Below are 27,854 nucleotides of genomic sequence, written 5' to 3'. Positions count from 1 at the left end.
GGGCGGGCGGGCCCGGGGGCGGAGCGGAGCCGAGCTGAGCCGGGCCGAGCCGAGCCGGGCCGAGCCGAGCCGAGCCGAGCCGAGCCGGGCCGAGCCCAGCCGAGCCGAGCCCAGCCGAGCCCAGCCGAGCCGAGCCGAGCCGAGCCGAGCCGAGCCCAGCCGAGCCGAGCGGAGCCGAGCGGAGCCGAGCCCAGCCGAGCCGAGCCTAGCCGAGCCGAGCCGAGCCGAGCCGAGCCGAGCCGAGCCGAGCCGAGCCCAGCCGGGCCAGCCGGCCTCAGCCATGGAGGGCTCCGGGTCCGGCCGCGGCGGGCTGCGGCGCTTCACCTGGGAGGAGATCGGGCAGCGGAACGGGCGCGGGCCGGCGCCGCAGGAGCGCTGGCTGGTGATCGACAGGAAGGTGTACGACATCAGCCACTTCTGCCGGAGACACCCGGGGGGCTCCCGGGTCATCAGCCACTACGCCGGGCAGGACGCCACGGTGAGCCGGGGATGGCCGGGGAGCCCTGGGGATGGGAGCGGGACAGGGAGCCGGCTGTGGGTACTGGGGTCTGGATCCTCGGGTGTGATCCTCGGGTGGGGATCCTGGGCTGTGGATCCTCGGGTGGGGGTCCTCAGGTGTGGATCCCGGGCTGTGGATCCCGGGCTGTGGATCCCGGCTGTGGATTCCCGGCTGTGGATCCCGGCTGTGGATCCCGGCTGTGGATCCTGGGCTGTGGATCCCGGGCTGTGGATTCCCGGCTGTGGATCCCGGCTGTGGATCCCGGGCTGTGGATCCCCGTTCGCGGGGAGCCGTGCGGGGGAACACGCGGGGCAGGCGCACGCTCCGCCGGGATCGCCGGGGATTGTTTGGGATTGTTTGGGATTGTTTGGGATTGCCGTTACAAGGAAGCGCTGCTGGAGGAATGGCGAAAAACCGCAGCCGGGGAAAACAACCGACCGAACAACCAAACGAATCCCCTCGGTAATTTTTTGGCACACATAAGAGTCTGGGATGCCGGCACCCGTGTGGCACCCGCGGTCCGGAGATGTTGTGTGCGGCACAGCTGCCTTCGCCCTCCTCCAGCTTCCCCAGCACAAGGGATGGCACTGGAGCAGAGCCCCGAAAGTCGTATTTCAGTCACGAAAAAGAAATGAATCATTGTGTGTGAATGCCGGCGGCTGTTGCGGAGCGCAGGAATTGCTGCTGGAGTTGGGTGTGCGGTGCCTTTGCCAGTGGGGTTTCCTTCCTTTGTCTGCCTGTGCCTTTTCCAGGAATTTCTCAGGATGCGTGTGTTGGGACCCAAGGGTGGATATGGGGAGGGAATCTCCCCCGAGGATGGTGTTGATGCACTATATTTCAGTCAGGATGGAACTTGCGATCTCCACGTGAAGATCTCATTGTACGAATGTCATTTAGAACCAAAAATAATAAGTGAATCTGCAGCATTTCCTGAGGGCAGGGGGCACATGTGCATTTTCAAAGCCCTGGCACAGAGCAGTGGTGGAGCCTCATCCCTGGAAGTGTTCCAGGCCTGGTTGGGTGGACTTGGAGCAACCTGGAAGGTGTCTGTGGCAGGGGGGATGAGCTGAGCTTTGCAGGGCCTTTCCCACCCCAACATTCTGTGTTTCTGTGCCCAGAAAAGGGTCAGCCCGGGGAGTGAGCAGGTCTGGATGGTGGGACTGCCGCCAGCTGCATTCTTTGGGTGATGATATCAGTGCAACTGCTGGGTGCAGTTGAACTGCTGACCGCTCAGAAACCCCTGCCAAGTTTTGTTTTCCGGTGGTTTTGTCCCTGGGGATCAAAAGAGCGAGACTCCACAAAACCAGGAGAAAATGCGAAGTAAAGGAAGAACTCCTCTGGTTCGCTGTTCTGATTTCTAGAAGGTGCAGTCAGCCATCCCCTAATGCCCAGCTGGGATTGCTCTCCAGGTTTTACAGCCTCCATGGAAAGGATTGGTCTAAACGTGTGGTACCATCCTCCTCTGCTCTGCCCATATGTATACTCCTCCCCATTTCCCAATGAGAAAATACGAATGTTGGTTCCCCTCTCTGTTCCCCTTCTTTATTCAGTGACCCTGAGCAGGGAGGATATTACAGCTGACCCAGAGCTGGCAACACCAGCCAGTTTATTTAACCTCTGTCCTGACTATCTTTTAAAAGCACATTTTATTTTAAAACACACAATGATGGCCTAGTAATTACAGTGATAAACAATGCACGGTGCAGGAATCTTACAAAGTGATGCCCAGCAAGCAAAGGTTGTTCCAGAAAATTAAAAAAAAAAAATCCACATCCTTATGTTGAGGGAGATGGTAAAAATATGCTAATATTTTGGCATCAGGACAGAAATGTCAAAAAGGAGGTAAATGGGAGATCAGGAATTAGATGCCAGAGCGCCATGTGTGCCTACAGGGTTTGTAATTTAAATATAGGGACAGAATCTGTAGTGATAACAGCCACTAGTGGGTTTTTTCACCTGGTTGCCATGGAAATCGACACTACATTTAAATAGGAAAAGTAACCAGTTTCCCCAACAGGAATCTTTCGAATGGAATGTTAATGGAACATATCATGGAATAGATTTCTTTTGTTGCCACCTGAATGATGGTTTTTTCTTCATCCTGTTCCTCTGTCTGTGTTTCAGGATCCTTTCATTGCTTTTCACCTTGACAAAGCACTGGTGAGGAAGTACATGAACCCCCTCCTGATTGGAGAACTGGCACCAGATCAGCCCAGCTTTGAGCCCAGCAAGAATGTGAGTGCCATAAAAACTTGGTTTTGGGGTTGAAATGGTACTGTTTACCTTCTCTCACTGGCAGGCAGAACTTCCTGTACGTAAGATCATAGGATCTCCTGGAATCACTGTTGGCTGAAGCCTCATTTCAGATCATTATTTGTAGTTTTAGCAAAGATCCAGGGGACCCTCAGCTTTCCCCTTTTTCATCCCTGAGAGGGAAAGCTGTGCTCCTGTTCGTGTTCCTGAGGTGTTTTCTGACCAGTGGATGCTTTTGGGTCTCCCCACAGAAAAAGCTGGTGGAAGATTTCCGTGAGCTCCGTGCAACCGTGGAGAAGATGGGACTTCTCCAGCCCAACCACATCTTTTTCATCCTCTATCTCTGCCACATCTTGGTGCTAGATGTTGCAGCCTGGCTCATCATCTGGTATTTTGGAGCATCCTTGGTGCCTTTTCTTTTCTCTGCGATGCTTCTGGGCACTGTCCAGGTGAGCAACTGCACAAAATAGCCCCGAAGAGCCGAATTTGGGACTTAGTGCAGGTTGCCATAAGCAGGGGACAAACCTTATCATCATGGGCTTCTCCAAATCCTGCTTCTCTCTGGATTCCACCGCAAGGGCAAAACTACACACGCTGCTGTGGTAGAGCAGGCTTTGCCTTGCTTTTTCCTCTCCATATTCCATCAAAGGCTTCCTTATTGCAGCCTTCCCCACACGATGAAAGCCCTGAGCTCCACGGTGCCAGGACTCCGAGGCAGTGTGCAGGGGCCAAGCCACTGTGTTCCCATGGGAACTTGCAGGGAGTTAGAGGAGAGGGCAGAGCAGCTCTCAAAGCCCCAGCTATTCCTCCCGTGGCCAGATGATCCCCTTGGAATTACAAGTACTTGGAGGAGGCAGCAGCAAGCTGCTCCTTAAAGGAGACTTTGTTGCCGATTTCAGAGCAGTTTTGTGAGGGAATAAATGCTGGTTCTCAGCTCTGTGGCTGGTTTTTTTCCCATGACTTTTTTTCCCTTCCTCATGGAAACAACTGTCCAGGACTAAAAGTCATTAGGCAGAGTCTGGAGCGCACTGGTGTGTAGTGAAAAAGGAGAGTTGGGATTGGGCCCTGGCAGTGGAAGTGGTTTTGCTATCCAGGGATACGTTGTGAGGAGCGTGGGAGTGGGAGAAGAAAGCCCTTTTCAGACACAGACCCTCCTGGCAGTTCTTCTTCCCCAGCAGCACTGTTGTGTTTTTTAATTCCAGGCCCAGGCTGGCTGGCTCCAGCATGATTTTGGACACCTGTCAGTCTTCAGCAAGTCCAGGTGGAACCACTGGGTGCACAAGTTTGTCATCGGCCATCTCAAGGTGAGCACTGGCTGTGGGTTGGGGCTGCCAGAGCCCTGCTCTGCAGCCAGAACCAATCCCAGGGTAAGGAGAGAGCTAAGGGCAGAAGATCCACTTTCTTTAGGGCCCCTTTTTCTCATCCATTCCCACAGGGAGCCCCGGCCAGCTGGTGGAATCACCTCCACTTCCAGCACCACGCCAAACCCAACTGCTTCCGGAAGGATCCCGATGTCAACATGCACCCCTTGTTCTTTGCTCTGGGGAAAAACCTCTCTGTAGAGGTGAGACCTGGGGGAAGCTGACAGGGGACAGCAGTAGGATTCAAATTTGGGGAGCTGCAGAGAGCTTGGAGACTGGACACTAATTAGTTTGATTTTATACAGTGCTGCTTTGCCTTCCACTAGTCCCTAATGTTCCTCAGCAATATTCCAGGAATTCTGAGATCTTTATATTCTTTGAACTTTACTCACAGTTATTTTTGCAGCATTGAAGGATAAGAATGAACTATTTGCCATGATTACAGGTTCCTATTTCCCTTGATGAGAGACTTTCAGTTTTATGAAGATCAGAATTACAAGTTGTTCTCCTTTACCAAGATCAGGGTGACTAATTGTAGTGATCTGGGGATGGAAGCAACAGACGACAAGCCAGGGCTGTCTGGAACTTTTACAGTTCCTGATCAAAGAAGCTATTTTGGTGGTCTCAGCCTGGCAGTGGGTGTCACAGTGGTTCCCATCTGCAGTCCAGCTCTGTTTCTGGTACAGCTCTGCAGTTAATTGAGTGGCTTTAGCATTTGCTGTCTTTTAAAAAAAAAAAAAGCAGCCATGTAAATTCATAGTGTCACTTTAAATGCTCTGATTTGCATTGAAATTAAGTAATGGGCTATTGGGAATTTGTTTGAACATGTACAGGGGGATGATGGCATTCCTCAAGGAAGCCAGTGGCTTGATCTCTTATGTTTGTACAGCAAACATTGAAAAATGAGCAGCCTCAGAGGGAACGTAATCTGTTCACCCTCATTCCTGTGGACACACTTTCATGCCTAGATGCTCATTTCTTTGTTTTCCAGACTAATTGCAAGGAGGTGGGAATTCCACACGCTGCCATCTTCACTAAGAGTATCATAACAGTACCACAGCTTGGGGGGTGTTTTTAATTCTGAAGCTCTGCTTTGTCAGCAAACTCTTTGTGTGGGTTTCTGATTCAGCATTTTTAGGCAGCTTGTGCCCTGTGTAGGGGCAGAGCTTCCTGCAGGTCACTGTGTGTGTGCAAGGCACTGCCCAGCCCCTTCTGCACCCAGGGCAGGGTGAAAACTCATCCAGGCCATGGTTCCAAGGGGTGGTGGATGCTGGCTCGGTTGGATAGGACATCTTCTGGAAGTTAGGGAGTGTTTGCACACGTGTCTTCATTGCCCAAGTAATTTGTGTGTTTCAACAGCTTGGTGTGCAGAAGAAGAAATTCATGCCTTATAACCACCAGCACAAGTACTTCTTTATCAGTGAGTAACCTCCCCCTCTGCAGCTCCATGGCCAGCAGTCACTCTGCCCCTTGTTTTCCCGTTCCATCCCATCCTGTTGGGATAATTCTTGGCTCTGTTTGTCCCCCCAGTTGGTCCCCCAGCGCTGGTGCCCCTTTACTTCCAGTGGTACATCTTCTACTTCGCTGTGCAGCGGAAGCAGTGGGTGGTGAGTCAGCTCCACGGGGCCCAGGGGGGCTTCTCCTGAGCTTAGGGATGAATTCCAGTTCCACATTTACTGGGGATTGTGTGTGACTGAAGCAAAGGATGTGGGTATAGATTTGGGAATGGTGTTTGCCAAATGGAGATCTTCCACAGCCTTTCCCTGTGAAAGATCCACTGGGTAACAAAAGATGTTCTCTGGTGTTCTGGGTTTTGGTTTTCTCACTGCTTGGTTCCTCTTTAGATCCAGGGGAAAACGTGGTGCTTTAGAGCATGTTCTGTCTGGTGTTTGCCCTCTGCTGGGCTCATGGAACCGGGCTAATTCCTGAGCACAGGGAATGGCTGGTGTCAGGTTGCTTTGGTATGAGGCTGAGGAGGAAAAATTGATCAGTGGAAGATGTTATGGGAGGTTTTAAAGGGAATGATGGTAAATTCAGAACCCAGAAATGCTTCATTTTAATGAAGTCTTCCCTGTCCCCTATACTACAGGACCTGGCCTGGATGTTGTCCTTCTACATCCGATTCTTCCTCACCTACTTGCCCTTCCTGGGGGTGAAGGGTACCCTGGGGCTCCACCTGTTAGTCAGGTATCATCCAACTTACAATTTCAACATTTTTCTCTGCCCGGTTTGTATCAGTCCTTCGTCTCAGCTTTTCTCCAGGCCCCTGGTTATTTTTCTCACCACTTCTTGTTCTTCTCTCTCCTGATCATTTCAGTGGACCAGGGGTGGTTTCCTGTCAGGCTGCAGGAGGTGGAAGGTGTATGTAGGTCTGATCTGAGCAGATATTTGGGTTTCCCGTTGTTCATTTTCTCAGGCAACAGCCCAGTGTTTTGTACTGACTTATCTGAACAGAATTTTGAACAGATCTGAACAGATATTTGGGTTTCCTGGTGTTCATTTTGTCAGGCAACAGCCCAGTGTTTCGTACTGACTTATCTGAACAGAATTTTGAACAGATCTGAACAGATATTTGGGTTTCCTGTTGTTCACTTTGTCAGGCAACAGCCCAGTGTTTTGTACTGGCTTCTCACGTCATGGATATGTGATCTGTGATGGTCTTTTGTGTTTGCACAGGTTTATAGAAAGCAACTGGTTTGTCTGGATCACACAAATGAATCACATCCCCATGCACATTGATTATGATAAGAATGTGGACTGGTTCTCTACCCAGGTGAGACCCTATTTATGGAGATCAGTGACAGTTCTGAGTGTGTAAAGTCCATCTGTCTCAGCCTAGCCACAGTGTGTTGGCTGCAAATGACTCCTGGAGCTGTTGTGTCCAGCCAGAATTTCTAGGGGTGAGAAATCTGGGTTTGAGAAGGAGCATTACTAATATAATACTGTTTTAACAGGACTTTTTTTTTTTTTTTCCCTCTCAGCTCCAGGCAACCTGCAACGTTCATCAGTCCTTTTTCAATGACTGGTTCAGTGGCCACCTGAACTTCCAGATTGAGCACCAGTGAGTGGAAACAGGGGTTGGGAGTAGTTCCAAGGAGGGCTAGTTACACCAGGGCCAAAAAGCCTCCAAGGTCCCTCTATCAGCTGAGACAGGAACAAAAGATAATGTGGTTTAATTTTGTGCTTTTCTTGTGGGGGCAGAACAGGAACTCCGGAAAGAAGAGTTCTGGAGCACCAGCAGCATTCAGACCTAAGCTGCATGGCACAGGGGGAGAATTCCTAGCACAGACCCTGAGGGGACATGGGAGGGACCATTGCAGGGCACCCGTGGCTGGGGCACAAGGGGAGCTCGGGGCACTTCCAGAATTAGGCACAGCAGAGGGGTTGGGGTTCCATGTGATGGTGATGGATGCCATGGAATCTCCCCCTCCTTTTCCCACAGCCTTTTCCCTACAATGCCACGGCACAACTACTGGAAGGTGGCCCCTCTGGTGAAGTCCCTGTGTGCCAAGCACGGCATCGAGTACCAGTGCAAGCCTCTGCTCACAGCCTTCGCAGACATCGTGCAGTGAGTATCCCCCACTGTGTTCCCAAGGCAAGGGTTGGGCAGTGAAAAGGGCAGGGGCAGCCTCCAAAGGTCCTTTCTGACCCAAATCATTTCATCATCTCCTTTGCTTCATCTGTAGATGGGAATTCTCCCCATGAGGCTCTCGGCTGGAACGTGAGTTTCATCCCTTTGTTTCTCTCTTGGCAGCTCTTTGAAAGATTCAGGGGAGCTCTGGCTCGATGCTTATCTACATAAATAAGCAGCAGTGGATCCCTGCAGAGGAATTCCCCAACCTTGCTGCCTCCTGTGGTGATCACCCTGAAGATCCTGCACTGAGGAGAGCTGGCTAAGCCAGAGGTGGGGAGGTGGTGCTGCTTAATTCCATGGATGAATGTAATTAATATGATTTTCTTTTTTTTTTTTTTTTTTTTTTAAGATGTGCTCCTAATTTTTTCTTGTGCTTCTTTCATTCCTTTTCTCTGGGGAAAAGCTGGATGGAGGAGGTTGTGTCCCACCGAGCTGTGTGCAGCTTTGGGACTGGGAACAGATTCCTTTCCATCTGCTGATCCTTTGTTTGCTGAGTATATAGGAGGGAAGCTTCTTATCTAACATAGGCTTTTTGGGATGGCTCTCGTTGTGAGGGTAGTAAGAAAGTTGGGACAGCATGAAATCAAGGAATGTGGGAATTGGGGAAATGTGGAAGCTCTAGGGAATATGGGGTAGGTTCAATATTTTCAAATCCCTGTTTGTAATAGGGAGCTCCCAGACCAATTTGTACGTATGTGGGTGGGGAGGTGCAGGCAGCAGGTCTCTAGGAATAGGATCTAGTTAGAGCCCTAACTGAGGTAGGGGAAGAGGAGGTTTTTTCATGTGGCATATTCTGTGGGAATGCTGCCCTTCCACTCTCCTTTGGAAGCCTCTGGATTATTTGGCCTGGTGACATTCTGTGGAACATCTGCAAGGGGTTTCCACCATGCCAGACTTTGGAGTGCTGTGAAGCCATTACCGAGAGTCAGAAGAGGGGGAGACCTGTCCCAGCCATACCCAGGATCCCTGCAAGAGTGACTAAGGAAGGAAAAGCGTTCCAGGTCGGGTTGGACAGGGCTTGGAGCAGCCTGATTTAGTGGAATACAATAAACTAGGGCAGGAGATGGAATGAGCCGAGTTTTAAGATCCATTCCAACCCAAACCGTTCTACAGTGATTCTGTGTAAAGGGTGATCATAATCACTCCGTGATTGCCTGAAGCTTTGGGCTTTTTTGAACCTCTGGTTGGTTTGTTAAAAGGAGAGGATTCCTGACTCCTGGCCCATGGAGAGTGAGGCATTCCTGCCTGAGCAGCAGACAAATCTAAAGAAGTTAGAAAGGTGGTGAGGGTCAGACTTCTGTTTAAAAGTGTTTAACTTTTCATTCAGCTGCACATCCACAGGCACACCTCAGCCAGAACATTGCTGGTCTCCCTCTCTTGGGTGATGTGCCTTCCAAACACACCCCAGTCCTGTGGGATTTACTGAATAATCCTACTGCCTTTCCTGGGATCCTTTATTTTACTACCCCAACGTTACAGATGTCAAACCAGGATGTAGCACCTGCCACATCACTAAGGAAGATGCTCCATCACCCTGGTCCTCCAGGGACTGGTGGATTAGAATCCAGGAGGGATGGGTTGATTTTGAGGAATTTTTTCTCAATCAACATCCAAAAGGAGGATGAGGTGTTGAGAGAATGCAAAAAATGCATCTTCTCAGGCCAAGAGTGTTGTTAAGCACAGGGTAAAATTGTAATGGGAATAACAATACAATCATTAAATACCTGTTGATTAAGACCATAAAGAAAGTGAGCCTTAGTTACTGTTTTATCTTGGTTTTTTACTGCTCCATTTCTTTCCCTCTTATTACAACTGTGGATGGAGGAAAGTCTATTAATAAAATTCCTTATCTTACCAATTTTTGCTGTCATCAGAGTAAAATACATCTATGCAAGAGTCTTCACACTGTAAAAGGTGGAACAAATGCCTGTCCACAGCTACAGAGAGAGAACTGTCTCCTGTGTTTTCTCTGCCACAGTAAAGAAGACACAATAAACCAAATGCCTGGATAACCAGGGAAAATAACACAGATGAGCACATTCACAATCCTCAAGGGTAAGACTGAAAAGGGACCTGACTCAGCATAACCAGATATGAATGTGCTGACTTTTCTGGAAGTTTTCCAGGCTTGAGAAGAGTTTTCCAGGCTCAAGAAATACACTGAAACACACGATCTTGGAAGAACACCGGCCCCAACTTTGCCATCTAGTGGAAACCCTTTAGCCTTAAAAGCGGAACCTGAACGTTGTGGAATAGCCACAGGGTGGCAGTCAGACATCAGAAGCTCCCCTGTCCCCACCAGACATCCCAGAGGATCAGAAGGGAAGGATCAGGTCATGAGAGAGACCTGGCTGGGCTAGGCTGTGGAGTGGCAGGACAAGGGGGAATGGCTTGAAACTGAAAGAAGGGTGGTTAGATGGGATAATGGGAAGAAAATCTTCCCTGTGAGGATGGTGAGGGCCTGGCACAGGGTGCCCAGAGAAGCTGTGGCTGCCCCTGGATACGTCCAAGCCTGGGTTGGACTGGGCTTGGAGCAGCCTGGGATAGTGGAAGGTGTCTCTGCCCTGGGCAGGGAGAAGAGGATATTGTTCCTGGAGGTGTCAGAGGTTCTAAGCCTTTGAAGATTATCCAGTTAAGTGGAATATCATTGGACAAAGGAGTGGCTCCAACCTGGAATAAATGACTTTTTCCAAATCAGGAAGGAACATCTTCAGCAATGGAGCAAATGGAATTAAAAGAATGCCAGGGTGATGTTCATACAGTTAAGGGTGATGGGGCAACTGCAGGAGGAAAATGCTGTCGTTTTCCCCTTCCCAACACTCACTCACTTGGACTTGTTAATGGTGCAGATTTGCAGTCCTTGCCCAACTTGTGGATGTGTTTGCATGCATAATCCCGAATTCCTGAAGAGGGGAATGGTGTTCTTTATGGAATTCTCCCCACCTTTAGAAGAGTAGGGGAACTCGAGCTGACTGTAGATCTGCACAGGAGAGATGATGAATGCAGCTGAGGCCCTCATAAATGGGAGGATTTGCTGCTTCCCAAGATTCTTTTATGGGGAATATAAGGAGATTTCCTAACAGGTCAGGTGTAGACGACAAGTGCAGTATGGGTGGGACGACACTGCTTATGGGTGGGAAAGGAATAGGATTACACTGAGAGAGATTTCTCTGAGATTTGCATCTCCTGCAGGGACTGGTATTAAATGTTCAGAAAATGGGGAGGAATTTTCACCAGGAGTAGTTTTGAAACAGCATCAAGAAATGATACACCCATGACAGCTTATATGAAATGGTGGTTATGATGGTGCCCCTTAGGCAAAATTTCCAAAGGTCTGACTGGTCCATAGTAATCTCTCTTGGCTTTGCTCACAAGAACCAGCTTGACTTTTTGATTTTTGCAGCTCATCATTTAGCCTCTTGTCAGTTTGGTGATTTTTTTTGTGAGAGAATAAAATTGTCAGTGTTCTCTGAGCCAAATAAAAAAAGAGGCAGTGACTTCATCATAAAATGAGAAGTTTTAAAGCAGCAAATACTTCAATCTGTCAGTAACAAAGAAATATTCAGCAGCTGAAGTATGGACCAATACCAGTTCAAGATACATGTCAGTGCAAATCCTTAGTACCAAGGTTAATTAGCCCAATTAGCAGGAGCAGTGCTAGATTGTCCTCTAAGGGTAATATAAAAAATCCAGAATAACTCAGTTTTATAGATGATAATTTCTTGTATGATGTTTGCTTTGACTCAGGAAGAGATCAGGGCAGGCCTGTGGGCAGTATTATCCTAATTAGGTCACCTCCTGCATAATAGACCTTTTCAGATGAGCACTAACCCATCACGTAGCTGCAGACCAAGATAGAATGATAACTTCTTCTGGCAAGAAGGGATGCCAATGTTCTAACAAGTGAGCCTGAATTCGTTTCCAGGATCATCTCCCAGTCGGTTAGGAAAAAGAAACAAGGTGAGGTAAGAAATGCTGGGTGTTGCCCAAGTAAAATAAAAGGTGAGTGGAGGTGCTGCAATGAGCTCAGGGTTTGACATTTTCATTGTTTTGTTCCCTCTTCTTCCCTCATCCAAGAGGAAGATCAGAAACATGTGAGACTAGAAAGCCAAAGGTGTCTCTGTCTTCAGCAAATATCCCAAAGTTACCAAAATAAAGGAGTAAGTATAAAATTATGGGACTTAGATCCCTAGCAAAGAGAGGAGAAACAAACTCATGAGAGCTTTTTTTTGAGGGGTGAGGGACAACCTGTGAGGCAGATTTGGAACAGGAGGAATAGTGAAAAGGTCATGGAACTAAAAGTAGGGGTTGCTACCTGTAGCAATTTAGTAATTGGTAAAGTGTCAAAGAAAAATTAAGTTTTGCAAAACAAGTAGCAAAATATGAAAACTGTGATTGGTGCCCTTGCTGGGAGGGTAGGATGTAGAATTGAGGATGAGGGACATCTCTGAGGCAAAATGTTTACGTTGCCCTAAGAATATACCTCAAAATATAGGAAGGCTGAGGAAGGACAGAGGCAGATGCTGAAGGCCAGAGAAGGAATTATGGCCAGATCCTGGCTGTGCCACATTTATTGCAGAGGTTGGAAGGTGGCCCACAGGAAGGCCAGATGGGGCAAAGTGCTCTGTGTGTAGACCATGGAGCCACCGTGGGTGTTTTAATCCTGGCTTAGGCCACTTTGTTCCTAATTAAGGTTGCACAAACCACATATTAAAACAAACTTCGGAGCACGGGCACCTTTTGTGGGATTTTTCTTCTGTGGATGCCCAATTTCAGGCAGCTAGAGCATTCAGAAGTTTGTAAGCAGTGAGTGCGCTGCACTGGGCACAGAAAATGTGACAAAAATGCTGGACAAAACAACCCAAATATGCAACGATGAGAAAACAAAACAGGCATTTAACAGTTTTGTCTTGGATCATGGTGTGTCTTATTCTTTGTAACAATATAGAGCACTTGGGAGAGGAGAATTACAGAATTTATAACTTTAGATCAGCTTAATTTAGATCTTAAAGGCACAGAAGAGCCCCTGGGATTCTGGCTTTCATGAAGCTGAAGGGTGCAAAGGGTTTATTTCATAGGAATTGCAAAAGAATTTATATAATACGTGTTTTAATGCAATTTATTGTTATGTGGGGTGATTTAGATGAGAAGGTTCACAGGGCTTATTACAGAGCCTAATTTTAGCCTTCATTCAAATTAACATCTTGGAGTTTTATTACTCATAAAATGGGATCAAAAACTGGGACGGAAAGCAGGTGGTTTTTCTTTCCTGTTTAGCAAAGGGTGTGAAGGTTGTTTTCACAGAGAAAAAAACCCCTGTGTTAATTCACTGATGGTATCTGGACAAAAGGATGAAACAACAACAAAAAATTAAATATCTGAGCAAATTAAACCCCTCAAGGCAAGGTCTCCATTGCAAACTTCACTCTTGTCTATAAAAAAAACTAAACCCTTGGTTTTGCTTTAGGTTTCTCTTTCCATTTCAAGGGACATGGTGTTCCTGATAAGTAGCTCCATCTGAGATGCAGGGTGGTGTTTCATTAGCCCAGAACATACTAAAAAAGGGAAAACCTGGTCCTTTTCTCCTCACGACTGACGTGGTGCCTTTTAATGTTTTTATCAAAAGCAGTAAATTACTGGATTCTTTTTTTCCTTTCCAAAACAAAATGTTGCCAACTGCACAAGTTCTTGTCCTTGAAAAGATTGCAAAGGTCTTTCTGAATGCAACTTTTTCCTGGATTATGGATTCCCATATTTCCATATTAAGTTTTGTGCCGGAGATAAAATAATTATTTCTGTTTCCTGGCTGCGTTTGGGAAGAGGCACATCATATCACAGAAGAGGGAGTCTTGAAGGAGAGTCCATGAAATCCAGGAAGAAAAACAAGACTCTGTGCACAGGAATGTGTGTGTTGGCTGTGGATAGAGGCAGGTAATTTCCTTGGAGCCACTCTAGGGCAGAGCATTCCTGAACCCTCCACAAAGGGCTCAGTATCCTGTGAGCTCCACTCCAGAGTCTCTTGAGGACAAATTCTCCAAAGGAAAGTTGTGTTACATAAATTAGGTGCTGGTGCAGAGACATTTCAGATCATCTCTGCTTTGATCAAAGATGCTGTCCTGTGGCTCCAGAGCAGCCAGCACAGGGCAGAGACTCAGCTCTGCTTCCAGAGAGAAGTGCAGGTCTGCTTGTAACTGCTCATCCAAGGTCACACTTTTTCAGCTTTCTTCACTGCTGACACCTAATTCTGAAGACCTGTTTAAGCCACAGCTGTCTGTCTTAGGTCTAACAACTCTGGTGAGACTCTACACTTTGTAAAGTAAAGATTCTCTGCCCAGTTTTGCCCAGGAGCCCCACTCGGGAGGTGTTCCCACTGGAAAGGCTCCATGAAAACCTTGTCAAATATAAGACAATATTACTCTATTACCTAAAGATCCTCTCTGGAAAAGATTTTCTTAGAAACAAGATCACAGGATCATTTATGCTGGTAAAAACCTCTAAGCTCATGAACTTCCAAATGCTCTGGGGTATCTCAGTACCAGATTTATTTCTGGATCGTTTATCTCCAGTGGATTAAGTGTGAGCTGCAAACATTTACGTGACAGAGGATAAAAGGGCTGAGGCAGCAATGGCCAGCTGAGCAGTCAGATGGTGTCCTACTGGAAATGTGGGAAACTCTGCCAAATGCCTGTGCAAGGAGCCTCTCAGTCATGGGAGCAGGCTGTGGAGTAGCTCTGTGCACGTGTACCAGCTCCCAGGAACGTAGGACACGCATTTTGGCAGGTGTGTGGGCAGTGTTGCAGAACACCAAGTGTGGTGGAAATTCACTTTGACAGGTTTCTCAATCGTTTCTCTGGGTGAGCAGGACTGTGCCTTTCACTGAGCTTTTCCTTGCACCTCTGAAATCTCTTTGGTGACCTGGATAATATAGAGGCAGCTTCTGCTTTCACACTGAGAAGGGATTTTAATTTAACAGAGTATCAGTGGGTGTTTACATGGCCCCTCTGATGCTAAATAAATTCGGACAATAAATACTTACACACGTTGTTAATACAGAGGACAATCATCTTAGAGTTCCCAAACAGTGTAAACAGTGAAAGTCACAGCTGCTGACTGTGGGTACTGACAGAGACATCCCATATTTGTTCACTCCACTATGTTCCTGACTCTTTATTCTGCATCTCCTCGTAGACCAAAACCAAACCCCATGTTTTTTATCTCCTCCTTTTCAAGAGGCTGCTGCATGTACAATTCTGAATATAGGGCCATGGGAAGGGTTTTTTTGTACTTTCAGCCAGCTATGGAGTAACTTGGTATTTTCACATGTGCACAAAACCCCACATCTGCAGGAAATTGCGCAAACTGTTGCATATTTTATCGCCACCACCTCAACCACCAAACATTGATTTAGGTAAGACTCTGCACATATACATAGAACATGAGCACATCATTAGCGTGGACACTCTCAGCTTTTATTTAGAGCAAGATAAAGAGTTACAAAATACAGTGTGACAGCAGGGTAGAAATTATTCCTCCCATTATTTTATCACTGTCTTCTGATGAATACTAGCAGTCACATTTCTCTTTTACTTTGGGTGGTTCACCAATTACCACATTAGGCACTTCTAAATGTCAGTTTGGGGCTTGACTGATTAATTTGCAAGATGCTACATGATTTGAAGAATTAGAATTGCATAATTTGGAGTTCTATGTCAGCCAGAGAGCTGCCCACTCTGTGCTTGGGAGACAGGGAAAACACCTCGCTCTGCTGAGGTGCCTTGGTCAAGAAAGTAGTTTGGCTTTTTTATCTGTCTTGATCTTTTTTTATCCTTCTGTCCTGCCTGCTGAAGTCTGCAATTTCAGCTGAGTGTTTTCAGTCCTTCTCAGAACTGGGAGTTCACACAACCACCAGTTTTCTTGGAATCCCAGTGTGCGAATTGTCTGGGAAACTCATTGTCATGAGAGATAGCTGAGACCTGCAGCTGGTCAGGCTTCAGGCAGGGACCAGGCATCACTGCAGGCCACATCTGGGGTTATAGACCTAAGAAATTCGGAAACATGAATAGAAAGTTTGGGGCGAGGGAGGAAACTCAGGATTTAACTCAGTGTTGCATTACAGAGGGTAAATGGGGTGGAAATACCCCATCTGTACCACCCCAGACTGTACCACATCTGCCTGCTGCTTGTACCTTCCTCAAAAGCACCCAAGGCTTGGAATTTCAGATTAAAGAAAACCCCACCAGGATTAAGACACTGCTAGAACTCAAGTACGGCAATATTTCATTGATATTGCTTACATTTTTCTGCAAAATCGATGTCAGTTCTCAGGAAACTTCGCATTGCCTTGTCACTGCATTTTATTACAACTGAGAACCCTTTACCTCTTTATTGCACAGCAGACCTCCCCAACATCAGAGATGCTTACACTTGCTTTTTTGCAGGAGTAGTGGTTAAATAAATTATGTCAACATTGCATTTAAGCGATTGTTAATCTGAATCTACAGCCAAACTTGGTGTTAAGAGTTACTGCTATTATTATTGTTATTATTATTACTATTATTACTACTACTGCTATTACTACAAAATATTTAATGTTATAAACGCATGAATTAATTGCTTGAACAATTAGGTGCTTGCGTGGCTCAAGAACATACAGGAAACTCAGACCAACTGTATGCAGAGTATTATCAATATAGCAGCCAAATTAACTGGAAATAAAGAATTCTTTCTTAATATGTTCTTTCTTTACTGTGACCTGGTGGTATTTTAATCAATTATTTTGTTAAGAAAGACACATTAATTTAGTATGCCAGGGTCAACACAGAAAATTTCAAAGACCAAGGACGACCTGGAGGTTTTGGGTGGTGATGAGGCCACGTAGAGGCAGCAGGCGGTCTTCCCAAATTCCTGTCTTTATTCCTGTTTGTGTTCAGTGGAGCAATCACACCTCGCGAAGGCAGAAAGGACAAGAAGGAGCAGGGCTTTTCTTCATGGGTGTGCCCAGGCGTCTGGAAGAGGAGGGAGCTCGGGCAGGGTGTGTTTGGGCGAAGAGAGCCAACCAGCCCCTGGAAGCGCCGGGAGTGGCTCGGCGTGGGGCTGTATAACGGGCAGGCCAGGATGGGCCACCCTCAGCCTGGACACGGAGCCGGCACCGCAGAGTTCCGGCACGGATGGCTCCACAGACTGGCCCCAGCGAGAAGGGGACGCCATCCATTCCAGCCTTTCCACAGCTGTTCACTTGGGAAGAGATCAGGACCCACAACGGCCGAGGGCAAGGCCGGGAGCAGTGGCTGGTGATTGACAGGAAGGTTTATGATGTCAGCGAGTTTTCCAAGAGACATCCCGGGGGCAGCCGGGTCATCAGCCACTACGCCGGGCAGGATGCCACGGTAAGAGCTGGGAAGGCAGTGCAGGAAGGTGGTTCCAGTGGCAGGGAAGGAGAACGCGGTGGGGAATCCTGTCTGGTGGTGGTCGTCGCTGTGCTTGTTCACAGAGCGCGCTGAGAAAGCAGCGTGGTGCCCGTGGGCTGCAGGACGTGAGGAAAAGTCCCACAGACGTATCTGAGCGCAGATCTCCCAGGGATTCCTGCAAAAATCTTTGATCTAGAGGATTTATCTAAAATCATTTGGTGCTTGATGGCAGGAACAATAAATTCTAAGCAGATCTCCAAGACTATGCTGAAAGGAGACACTGGATTTCTGAACAGGCAGAAATCTGAGCATTGGAAACGTGGGCTTAAACTTGTGATGTGGGAGATTTAATTCTTGTCACGACAAGACTTTCTGACTTGAGGAAAGTTGCTTAGCCTGTCTTAATTCCTCATGTTTCGGCGTGCGGAATGGGGTAGCACTTTTTACTCCCGGCCCAAAATGGACCAGATCAGTTTTCACATTTCATCCCTTGCACCCTGCTTCAAACGGGGGCAGAAAAATACCTGATCTCAGAGGAAGAAAAAGGAGAGGTTTGAGTCTTGTTTGGTTTCTCCCAAGTTCAGTGACCTTCAGAGCATAGGTCAGCCCAGAGATCCTGGTGCCATCTCCTGCACTTTCTGCCACTGGACTTTTACAGCAGGAGTCAAGGAATGCAGAATGCATGGAATGATCTATCCCCAAGCTATGTCCTCCCAGCTCCTGCAAGGACCTGCAGTTTACATCATTGTATTTATAGACACCCAGGGGCTTTAACCACAGTGAATGTGTTTTAAAAAATGACCTTTGATCTTACTTGCTTTTATTGTTGTAATAATTACAATCTGATTTTACTTGATCTTAAAGGTGACTTCTAGATGTACCATATCCCTTTGAAGACAGGACCACAACCAGTAGACAAAATCATGGGTTCAATGTGAATTTATGTGGCATCCTAATGACACTTTCTGTCTTGCCCTTGCTAACCTTAATCATTCTTTTTTGCTTTTGAACTCCTGTTTTTTTTCCTATATAATAAGAAATCCACATAGAAAAGCAGGACTGGAAAGTGTCTCAAAAAATTACTGGTGCAGGACTTTACCTAAATCCAGGATTTTTTTCCCAACAGTTCTTGACTACTCTGGAGCTCATAATAGTGTATACATAGTGAGAATTTTACTTCCTCTGTAGGGATTATTTTGAAAATACAAGGCAAAGCCATTGTAGGATATTTAATTGATGTCAAATATTGTGAGTTATGTGTGTTGTAGGTGATAATTCTTGCAGTTAAACTCTGAAGTTAAAGTCAGTAAGATGCTAATCAGGGCCTAAGGCCAGAGAGGAGAAAGAATAGGCAGGACTGAGAGGCTTTCAGTGATAAGAATCTGAGATACTGATCTCATGGATAGGAGTTTCTGCTTGAAAGTATTCTGGTTTCTGTTTCCAAACTGCAGTATAAATACGGATTAAATCTGAATCCCTGGCAAGATGGAAGAATATAAAAATGTATAAAGACCTGGGGGATGAGGGGCACAAAATCACGATGGAAAGATTTTCCCAGTCCTCTGGGTCTGGAAAGTGTTGTTCATTTGTCACCGTGACAAAGGGTCACTAGATGTCTGTAGAAAAGCTCAAGTGTCCAAAAAGTCACCCTGGTCTGACTGTTTCCACACTAAAGTACTCAGAGAGAGACTGTCTCCAGCCAAAAGGCTCCAAGGAAGTCCTCTATCATCTTACATGGATTTGATCCTGACCAAACAGGTGCAGAACATTTGGGTTGTGCTCATCCCTGCTGATTTTCAGAGCCAAAATTGGCAAAATAAGACTGTTCAAAAAGGGCATTTTGAGCTCTTTCTGGAAGAAACTCCTTTCTTCTGGAAAATCCACTGAAGACATGAGCTAAAGAAGAGTTTTGATTTATCTGATTTATCCTTTATTCCATTGTTTATATTTGATTTGAAACTAGGATTTGGAATGGTTCTTGGACAAGCACTTTTGTATCATTAAGTGTCCCCCCTTCCCCAAAACATCAACAAGTCTGAGAATTTGGAGGGAACAGTAAGAGACACCCATTTTGTCCTGCTGAATTTGAGGCTTCAGCATCTATTTTGGCCTTTGTGTTACAGACAGGATTTCAAAGCCTCATCCCAGGCATGGCAAAGACACACCTCATTCCCTCCTCCTGGGTCCCATCCATAGGGCAGGGCTGCTGGCTGGAGCCTTCTAGGGACAGACTGTGCTGAAACAAGCAGATGAGAGAACAGGTTTCCCTGTGCAAAGGGTTTTTCATCAAACCCTTTCATGTTTATTACCAGCCTCGCCCAGGGGCTTTTATGAAATCTGGGCTCTTGAAACACCTCCAGCTTCCTTGGTCCAAGCTCCAGTCGATGGGAAAGACTGACAGGAGAGACAAAAATGGACAAGGGGAGCGGGATTTCGTGTTATAATCCAGACCTGGCAGATGAGAGGCTCAGCTGTGGTGTTGGGTCATGTGCCCTTTCTCACTCCTTCCCTTTGTGCTCCTCAGGATGCCTTTGTGGCATTTCACAACGACAAGTCCCTGGTGAAAAAGTACCTGAAATCTCTGGTGATTGGGGAGCTGGCACCAGATCAACCCAGCTTTGAGTCTAATAAAAAGGTGAGTGCCCTAGATTCCAGGGGTGGGAATGGCTCGGGGCTCAGCATGGGAGGGGAAGGAAAACAGGAGAGGTGGCAGAAGTCGCCTCTGAGGAATCACGCCTGGTGCTGTGGGTGCTCAGGAGGTGGTGATGGGAGGCATGGAAACATAACTGTCCCAGCATCACTAAATCCACCCCCGGGAGCAAGGGATGAGTGCCAGAGCCCCAAATCCTGCTTGGTTCTCCTCACCGGGATGTCTCACAATCAAAGCAAAGTCTGTTGACTCCATCCTTGCTTTGGCACTGAGTCCCCACTGACAGAACATCTCCTCCAACTTCTGTGGCTCTTTTGGGATTCCTGGCTCTGCTCTGTGAGGTTTTCAAAGTAAATAGTGCATTAATATTCACTTTACCCGCAGAAATCCCTTTTCTTTACCCACAGAAATCCCTCTTGGAGGATTTTCGTGAGCTGCGCTGCACCATTGAGAAGATGGGACTTCTGAGGCCAAATTACCTCTTCTTCTTCCTGATTTTCCTTCACCTCCTGGTGCTGGAGGCTGCATCCTGGCTCGTGGTCTGGTACTTTGGCATATCCCTGGTGCCTTTCGTGGCTGGCATGGTGTTATTCACCACTGCCCAGGTAAACTGCTGACAGGGGCTCAATGCTGCAGGTGCCCTCGGCTCTTCCGGCTGGAGAGGATTAATGGAATGTCTCAGGCATTGAGACACCTCCTCTCCTTAGATCCCATTATCTGGCTGAAGATGACAAGCACGTTCCACGTCACCGTTTCTGTTGCCTGCAGCAGATCTCGTTTTGCTGACAGGCTGCTCCCTTGGGATGGTGGGGTTCTTGTGGAACTGGCTCTTTCACAAGATGGGATGAGCTGAGCTAATCACTTACCCCAGCAAAACAAGGAATATTTCATTCTCACTTGCACTTTTGTCTCTCTGTTTCTTCTATCAGATGGCTCTGGTGTTTTTTGGGTCCTTTATGAGTCCCCACTGAATAGTTTTCTGCTGGATTAGTAAATTCAGCCATTTAAGCAAAGGATCCATTTCAGGGTGGGTGTAGGGGAGGAGGCAGTAGGGATTTGTGGCAGTTAGATGGGAGAAATTGAAGGGTGTGGCAAAGGGAGGAAAATAAGATTTTCTTATTAACACTGAATGCTTAAGTTTGCTCAGATCCCCCTGGAGCAGGTGCAAATGAGCTAATTTATTTAATTAATCTGTTTTATTTGCCTAATATCTGCTAAGGCAGTTATCCCTCGACGAGCAGTCTTGTATTTTCATGGAAATATGGAATGCAGTGAAGCCACAGGCTTGGAAACCATTCCACTTCCTAGCTGGTTACTTGGAAATCAATTATTTGTGGTGGCAGCAACAGAATTCCGTGCTGTGACAGTGAAGTTAATTGCAGTGATGCTTCGCTGCTTTCCCTATATTCCAGATGAAACTAATATTTGGAATTGAGCAGCTCTAGTGGACAGTGGCCTGGATGGAAGTTCCCAGCCCTGTGATCATCTCTTCCACACATCAGGTGGATGAAACTCACACTGTGACATTACAGAGACTCACAAAGCAAATTATTGCAATGAAGCTGTTCTCTTTCCTCAGTGATCTTTTTGTCTCCCAGATCCAGATGGGCTGGTTCCAGCACGATCTGGGCCACTGCTCTGTCTTCAGGAAGCCCAGATGGAATCATCTCCTGCAGACCGTGGTGATAAACGTGCTGAAGGTACTGGTGGGAATGTTCTCTGGGGCTAATCAGGACTAAGCAATGGATGGGAGTGTGCCTAAATCCAGGCTTGTGAGGGAACTGAGATAAACAGAGATATGATCCTTGATAGTGCTCCAGTTTGAATCCCCAGTGTTGCCCTTTTCCCCACGCAGGGGCTGCCTGCCAGCTGGTGGAACCACCTGCACAACCAGCACCATGCCAAGCCCAACTGCTTCCGCAAGGACCCCGACCTCAACATGCACCCTCTGCTCTTCAGCCTGGGAAAGACCCTCTCCGTGGAGGTCTGGAAAAGCAGATTTAATGACAGAAAGCCGGAGTGTGATATGTACCTAATATATCATAATAGCAACCCAGACTGTGCTTTGAAACCAAGTGGGGTTTGAGGTCTCTTCCAACCCAGACTATTCTATTTATTCTATTCTATTTATTCTATTCCATTTATTCTGTTCTATTTATTCTATTCTATTTATTCTATTCTGTTTATGGTAATTCCCAAAGTGTTCCAAGATCCGAGAGTCTCGTGTTATTGCAATGTCGAGGCACCACTCCTGAGATGCAAAGGCTTAATGTCAGTGCTTAGGTAAGGGCAAGCACCTTGAAGGCAGCTCCAGGGGTGAGTCAGTCCACTTGCATTAGAGTGTTAGTGAGTCAGATGTTCCCTCTGGATCCTCCTGGCTGCTGGAGCTGTTTGGCCTCCAAATCCTTCAGGGCGGGCGGAGCTGCCGCGCACCCAACGCAAACGCGGGGAATGATTTCCTAACCCCGAATTTTATGGCTTTCACACAAAGAGAAACTATGAATAGATCCTCCCTGCTTCCATTATGGCTTCTGATAGCATCAGGATAGGCAAGGGCTCGTTTGCCTTTTCTTTTCCCTGTAATTCCATTTACTCATGGGGTGATGAAACGACCTCGTTGCGAGATACACCAGCCTCTTAAAAAATGGCCATCCCTCTCTTACCTGCTGGAGAAACTCTCCAAGGCACATGGAAAATTCCAGCTCTGCTGTCGCAGAAAGATTCCTGCAATGGGAGATACAAAATGCTTATCAATAGAAAACCATTGGCTCCACTTGGGAAGGATTTTGTCAGGGATTCTGGGAAAGATCTCTCATGTAGGAGCATGAGCATCCAGAGCAGGCTGGCTGTGCTCCAGTGGGTTTGATGGAGTGAAAATGTAGGAAATCAGTTCTTCACGTCTTCCTCCTTTTTAGCAGGACCATAGTTAGGCACACTACAGATAGGCAAAGTGGATTTCAGAGGTTTTGTTTATCCAGTGTATTTTTTGCTTTAGTGTTGATCCAGTGCTCTGGAAGGAGCTCTGGAAGTATTTTGCTTTCGCTCCATATTATTTTGTCTTTTAAAGTATTATATTCACAAAAGTCTGTGATGATATTAAGAAACGTTTTGTGCAATTGTTGAAAAATTACAAGGTGAAGAAATAAACATAATTGTGCTGTTTGCAAATATTTCGATATCTTTTCATTTTTCAGCTTGGAAAGCAGAAAAAGAAGTTCATGCCTTACAATTACCAGCACAAGTATTTCATCTGTGAGTATCCCCTAAAACCATGAGTGCATCTCCTCCCCCACAAAATAAGGGTTTTTAAAGATATTCCCACTGAAGTGAGAGCTCCAAGAAGGTTTCTTCACATTAAAGAAGGAATTCCTCCCGTGAGGAGGCGTTGCCCCTTAAGCCTCTGTTTGGGTTATGAGATGCAGACAGGGGTGTATCAAACACAGGGAAGGAAGGGAGGGGGAAGAAATGGAGAAGTGATGAGAAGAAAAGAGGAAGAGATGATGTGGATGCATGGAAGTTCATATGAGTGGAAGACAGCAATTCTTCTTCCACTGGGAAGAGGAATCATTTTTATGATGCAGTGAAATTACAAATGTCTCTCTCTTTCCGTTCTGTCCTTCAGTGCTCGCCCCGCTTGCCCTCATACCTTTCTTCCAGCTGTCAATATTCTACTTTGCAATCAAGAGGAAAAAGTGGTTGGTAAGCACTGTTTCCCTGTCTGGAAAACTCCAAAAATGTCACTGTATTCACCTTCACCTCCTATTGCTCAGATGAGACGGGGGGTAAGAGAGAAAAAAGGATAGGAAAAGCTGATTCTAGGCTTGCTGCAGTGAGAGAAAATTGTTTAGAAGAGGCTTTTTAGCCTTTTAGCAGATAAATAAGTTACCAGGAAATTCCCAGACCCAGAGTGTGATGGCAGAGCCGTTGTCTGCAGTTATTGATGGTTTAAGTGGGAATATTTCAGGGACGCATCCACCTTGATGCAGGATGGAGCTCACTCCTGATAATCCAGAAATTTGGGTATCAGAACATTTTTTAAGCTGCAGTTCAAGTAAAAGGGAGATGATGGAGTGGAGGCATTTCATCAACAAAGGCTGATTTTCATCCTGATTTGTTTGGGGTTTTTTGTTTGATTGTTTGTTTTTTTTTACAGGACCTGATGTTGATCGTGGCTTTCAACATCCGAGTTTGCCTCATGTATATTCCTTTAATGGGATTTAAAAGCTTCATGGTCTACTACTGGCTGTCCAGGTACCTCAGAGCACACTCAGAGCCCTCATAATTAATATTTGTAACCAATACTGAGCTTCAAAAGAAAGGAATGAAAACTAAACCCAAGATTTTCTCAGAATTAAATAGTCCAGGAGAAACAGTTTAACTTCAGTGGGGTAGTGGCTGCTCGGGGATGTCTGCAGCTACAACTTGAGTGATTCTTAAACTCCAAAGGTGCTTTTTTCACTTGAGCAGTGACTTAGCCAAGTGTTCTAGTGTTAAATTTGGATGGCACTAGAGATATGACAGGAGTTTCTGTGTTTATCTGCCCAGATACTTTGAGAGTACATGGTTTATTTGGGTGACTCAGATGAATCACATCCCAATGAACATTGATTATGACAAGAACAAAGACTGGGTGTCTACTCAGGTGAGAATCTGCTTTCTTCTGGAATATTGGGTCTTCTGGTCTAAATTATAGAACAAAGACAGTGTTGTTATTCTCTTAGATTTAATGTTAATGAGGTTTCCCCTTCCATTCATTAAATAAACATTTCTGTGAGGTTCAAACCATTTAAAATTTTAGTTGGAAAGCAGGAAATCTAGATTTTAAAAATCCTGGTTTTTTACTGAAATGCCTTGACATATTTTTCACAACCCTTTCCCCTCCCTATTGTAGAAAAGTACTGGTGATACAACAGCAAATCTCCTTTTTAGGCCAACTAAAGGGAAGCAAAGTGGGATACCTTTAATTTTAACCTACAGGTTGCAGGTTTACCACACACCAGATAATCTGAGAAAATTGCCTGATAAAAATGAATATGTAAATAGAGCTTTGCTCACATCTATCCTGCCTCCAGCAGTATAATCCCACACAGTGGGTTTAAAGGACAGAAACCTCAGCCTGGCTAGTGTAGACTGTGTGGGATTCCTCAAGGCAATGATGGCTCTAATCCCTGGCTTTGCCTTGATCTTTATGCTAGATAAGGATGGGCAGTGTTTGCTGGGGATTCAGTTGTTGGACTTGCAGGAAAATAACATCTAAATCATCTGGGGATTTTGGTTTTTTTTCCCCTCCCAGCTCCACGCCACCTGCAACGTGACCCAGTCTGTGTTCAATGATTGGTTCACTGGGCACCTGAACTTCCAAATTGAGCACCAGTGAGTATCCTCCTGGGGGAAAGAAGTGGGAATAACCTGGGGCAAGGGGATATTTGGAGCAGGGAGAAAGCCAAGTCTTGCAATAACTCTCCCTCGTCCCATCCTGCAGCCTGTTCCCCACAATGCCTCGGCACAACTACTGGAAAGTGGCTCCCCTGGTGAAAAGCCTCTGTGACAAGCACGGCATTGAGTACAAGAGCAAGACTTTGCTGACAGCCTTTGTAGATATTTTGCAGTAAGTGTCGATTAACAAGATGATTTTGCTCTGTGGTGGCAGGCAAGAAACACCCAGGCAGTCATTTCAATTCGGTGTCCATGGAGAGATCAGGCCTAGAGTTTATTTAGACTTTTCTGAAGTTTTAAAGTTTCAGAGCTGGTTTTTCTCTTCCTTAAATCCTCTCAGCTCACTGCCAGCAGTCACAGTTTGCTATGAGGCGTCCATGCAATTTAAAATCCATTTCTTTCCTTTTATTTCTTTAACTGCAGCTGGCCTCCCAGAAAGTTGAACTCTGTCTCCTCCTAAGTGATTTTTTTCCTTTCTGCTCCTGCAGTTCCCTGAAGGATTCTGGGGAGCACTGGCTGGAAGCATATCTGCATGGATAGAAACTGGTAACTCTCCAAGAGAGTCACCACAAAACTGCTGCCAAGAGGCAGGACACACCATCCCTTTGTGTGTTCTCAGGCATAGGACCTCTGGAGCTGGGCAAATTTCAGTAAGAATGAAATGGGAAAGTGGCCTCAAGATACATTTTTACCTTGTTCCCAACTATGGACCTCTGTTTTTACCTGCTCTCAATCTCAAAATTCAGAGATGGGCTTTTAAACTTGGGGAGAAGTAGCTTTTGAATCAGCTTGATCCGTTCAACTTTATTGGAAATGCCAGCTCCTTGCTTATGGAAGAAAGGATATTCTTCTCCAAGTCATGGAATGCTGCAACGGTTTGGGTTGGAAGGGACCTTAAAGATCATCTTGCTCCCATGCCCTGCTGTGGGCTGGGACACCTTCCACCTCACCAGATTGCTCCAAGCACTGTCCAGCCTGGCTTTGAACAGTTCCAGGGATGGGACATCCACAGCTTCTCTGGCAAACCTGTTCCAGTGCCTCACAATAAAGAATTTCTTCCCAATATCCAATCTACACTCACCCTCTGTCAGTTCAAAACTGTTGTCCCCATCCTGTCCCTACAAGTCCTGATCAAAACTCTCCATCTTTCTCACAAGCCTCTTTCACTCTTAAGGTCTCCTTTGTGTTCTTGGCTCAGTGGATCAGTGAAAAAACTTGGGAAAAGTGCAGGAAGGCAGGAGACATTAGGCCAGGCGAAGTTTTTAAGGGATCTTCTAGAACAGATCAAATAAATCTTCTTGCAAAGAACAAGGTGGGCTCTGGGGCATGTCCCCATCACTTCTGGTCACCCTGCTGTGACTGTGAAGGGTTCTGTTCTGTTCAGGGAGCAGGTTCTGCTCCTGGAGCGCGTGGGCAGATCAGCTGGGGGCTGCTTGCACCTGCAGCAGCCAGAGTGAGCACAGTCTGTGTGGCACGGGGTACCTACAGGCATAAATACAGGTCTGGGGTCTTACTGAGTGCTGGCTGTGCTGTCAGATTGCATTTCTGGTCTAGACCAGCTTTGAACCAGGCCAAGAAGACAAAGCACTGAGGCTCAGGTCCAGATTTCAAGGGTATTTAGGATACTCTTGCTTTATATATATATATATATATTACATTTTATCTAAAAGTTTACATCTTGTTGGTTTAGCACAATTGGTTTTACAAGAAAATTATGAATAAAGTTCTTGATCATGATTTTTGGATTGAAGTCAAAGGCTGTTTTATAAGGAGCTTGGATTTATCTTGCTGATTTTGAAAAGCAATTATGATTCAATGACATTTCCTAATACCACTTAGAGCAAATACATTCCATTATGGGGTTGGCAGAACCCATGTGGCACCCACCTCACTGACCCAAAACCAAAAAGGATTTCGTGGCAAGAGCCTGTGGTGGCAAATAAAGAGACAATTTGCCCATAAAAGCAAAGGCCACATGGTTCCTCTCTGCCTTCACACCCAGAACTTTCAGTGGATAAATCACTACAGCAGGAAGATGTGGGAGATTTAAAAGCAGCTCACTTGTCTTGCAATTTACAGACACCAAAACCCCTCTTCTGGGCAGCAAGATCAAGCCCAACAAACAAAGCAGAAGGAATTTGGACTTTTTTTTCTTTTTTTTTTTTTTTTTCTCAGAACATCTCTGCTTCTTCTTTATATTTTTGTGTGTAGGTACAGATACCAATAACACTGTTCTGGTTGGTCTGTAATAATGGTCGACAGACGTCTTTGAAAAGATCCTGTTTACAAAGTAGTTAGTAAAAAGTGTTTAAAATGTAGTTTGGGAATCCCTGCTAACTGCAGTTCCCTGCATCAATTAAGTGTTCCCAAATGCAGGACTGGTTATAATGATGATATCCATAATTATTTGCAGAAGCAGAAACATGACATAATTATTGAAGGGACAATACATCATTAGGATGAATGCTGGGATTTCATGGTACTACACAAAAACATTTTAAAATCGCTGTCCTGGTGAAGGTAATATAAATATTAAGGGTTCCTCCTTGTTTTTTTACCAGTGAGACTGGAAAGCTTTGCTGATCCTGTGTCCCAGTGAAATCAATATAAGGCT

The 27,854-nt window shown here is 46.1% G+C and overlaps 2 protein-coding genes across 4 annotated transcripts; both read left to right on the top strand.

Moving 5' to 3' along the window:
• Window positions 1-56: 56 nt before the first annotated feature.
• On the top strand, window positions 57-19,788 carry LOC136362059 (acyl-CoA (8-3)-desaturase-like). 3 transcript variants are annotated; one of them, XR_010743727.1, is made up of 13 exons: window positions 57-478; window positions 2,624-2,734; window positions 3,004-3,201; window positions 3,955-4,056; window positions 4,188-4,316; window positions 5,473-5,533; window positions 5,644-5,720; window positions 6,203-6,300; window positions 6,790-6,886; window positions 7,095-7,174; window positions 7,556-7,681; window positions 7,868-8,017; window positions 19,679-19,788. XR_010743727.1 is itself a non-coding variant. In XM_066320325.1 (12 exons), exons 1-12 carry the CDS (start codon window positions 281-283, stop codon window positions 7,917-7,919), a joined length of 1,329 nt encoding a protein of 442 aa, XP_066176422.1. In that variant the 5' UTR covers window positions 57-280; the 3' UTR covers window positions 7,920-9,605. The 3 variants fall into 3 exon arrangements, 1 of the variants encoding a protein (XP_066176422.1); XR_010743726.1 differs by lacking the exon at window positions 19,679-19,788 and adding an exon at window positions 11,557-14,776 and having other exon boundaries at window positions 7,868-8,053; XM_066320325.1 differs by lacking the exon at window positions 19,679-19,788 and having other exon boundaries at window positions 7,868-9,605.
• Window positions 16,563-26,305, top strand: LOC136362057 (acyl-CoA (8-3)-desaturase-like). The gene is made up of 12 exons (XM_066320323.1): window positions 16,563-17,133; window positions 19,679-19,789; window positions 20,212-20,409; window positions 21,403-21,504; window positions 21,660-21,788; window positions 22,999-23,056; window positions 23,427-23,503; window positions 23,958-24,055; window positions 24,350-24,446; window positions 25,098-25,177; window positions 25,287-25,412; window positions 25,729-26,305. Exons 1-12 carry the CDS (start codon window positions 16,915-16,917, stop codon window positions 25,778-25,780), a joined length of 1,347 nt encoding a protein of 448 aa, XP_066176420.1. The 5' UTR covers window positions 16,563-16,914; the 3' UTR covers window positions 25,781-26,305.
• Window positions 26,306-27,854: the final 1,549 nt, after the last annotated feature.

Source organism: Sylvia atricapilla, chromosome 6, assembly GCF_009819655.1.
Source record: "Sylvia atricapilla isolate bSylAtr1 chromosome 6, bSylAtr1.pri, whole genome shotgun sequence".
In the NCBI taxonomy this organism is placed as follows: Eukaryota; Metazoa; Chordata; class Aves; order Passeriformes; family Sylviidae; genus Sylvia; species Sylvia atricapilla.
This window is presented reverse-complemented; position numbering and strand designations above follow the sequence as displayed.

Bases quoted from the DNA above. Each gene is read 5' to 3' on its own strand.
- LOC136362059 (XM_066320325.1), top strand. From the start codon at position 281: ATGGAGGGCTCCGGGTCCGGCCGCGGCGGGCTGCGGCGCTTCACCTGG. The intron at 3,202-3,954 runs GTGAGCAACTGC...TTTTAATTCCAG, and splicing joins TGCTTCTGGGCACTGTCCAG to GCCCAGGCTGGCTGGCTCCA. The intron at 5,721-6,202 runs GTGAGTCAGCTC...CCTATACTACAG, and splicing joins TGCAGCGGAAGCAGTGGGTG to GACCTGGCCTGGATGTTGTC.
- LOC136362057 (XM_066320323.1), top strand. From the start codon at position 16,915: ATGGCTCCACAGACTGGCCCCAGCGAGAAGGGGACGCCATCCATTCCA. The intron at 19,790-20,211 runs GTGAGTGCCCTA...CTTTACCCACAG, and splicing joins GCTTTGAGTCTAATAAAAAG to AAATCCCTCTTGGAGGATTT. The intron at 20,410-21,402 runs GTAAACTGCTGA...TTTGTCTCCCAG, and splicing joins TGTTATTCACCACTGCCCAG to ATCCAGATGGGCTGGTTCCA.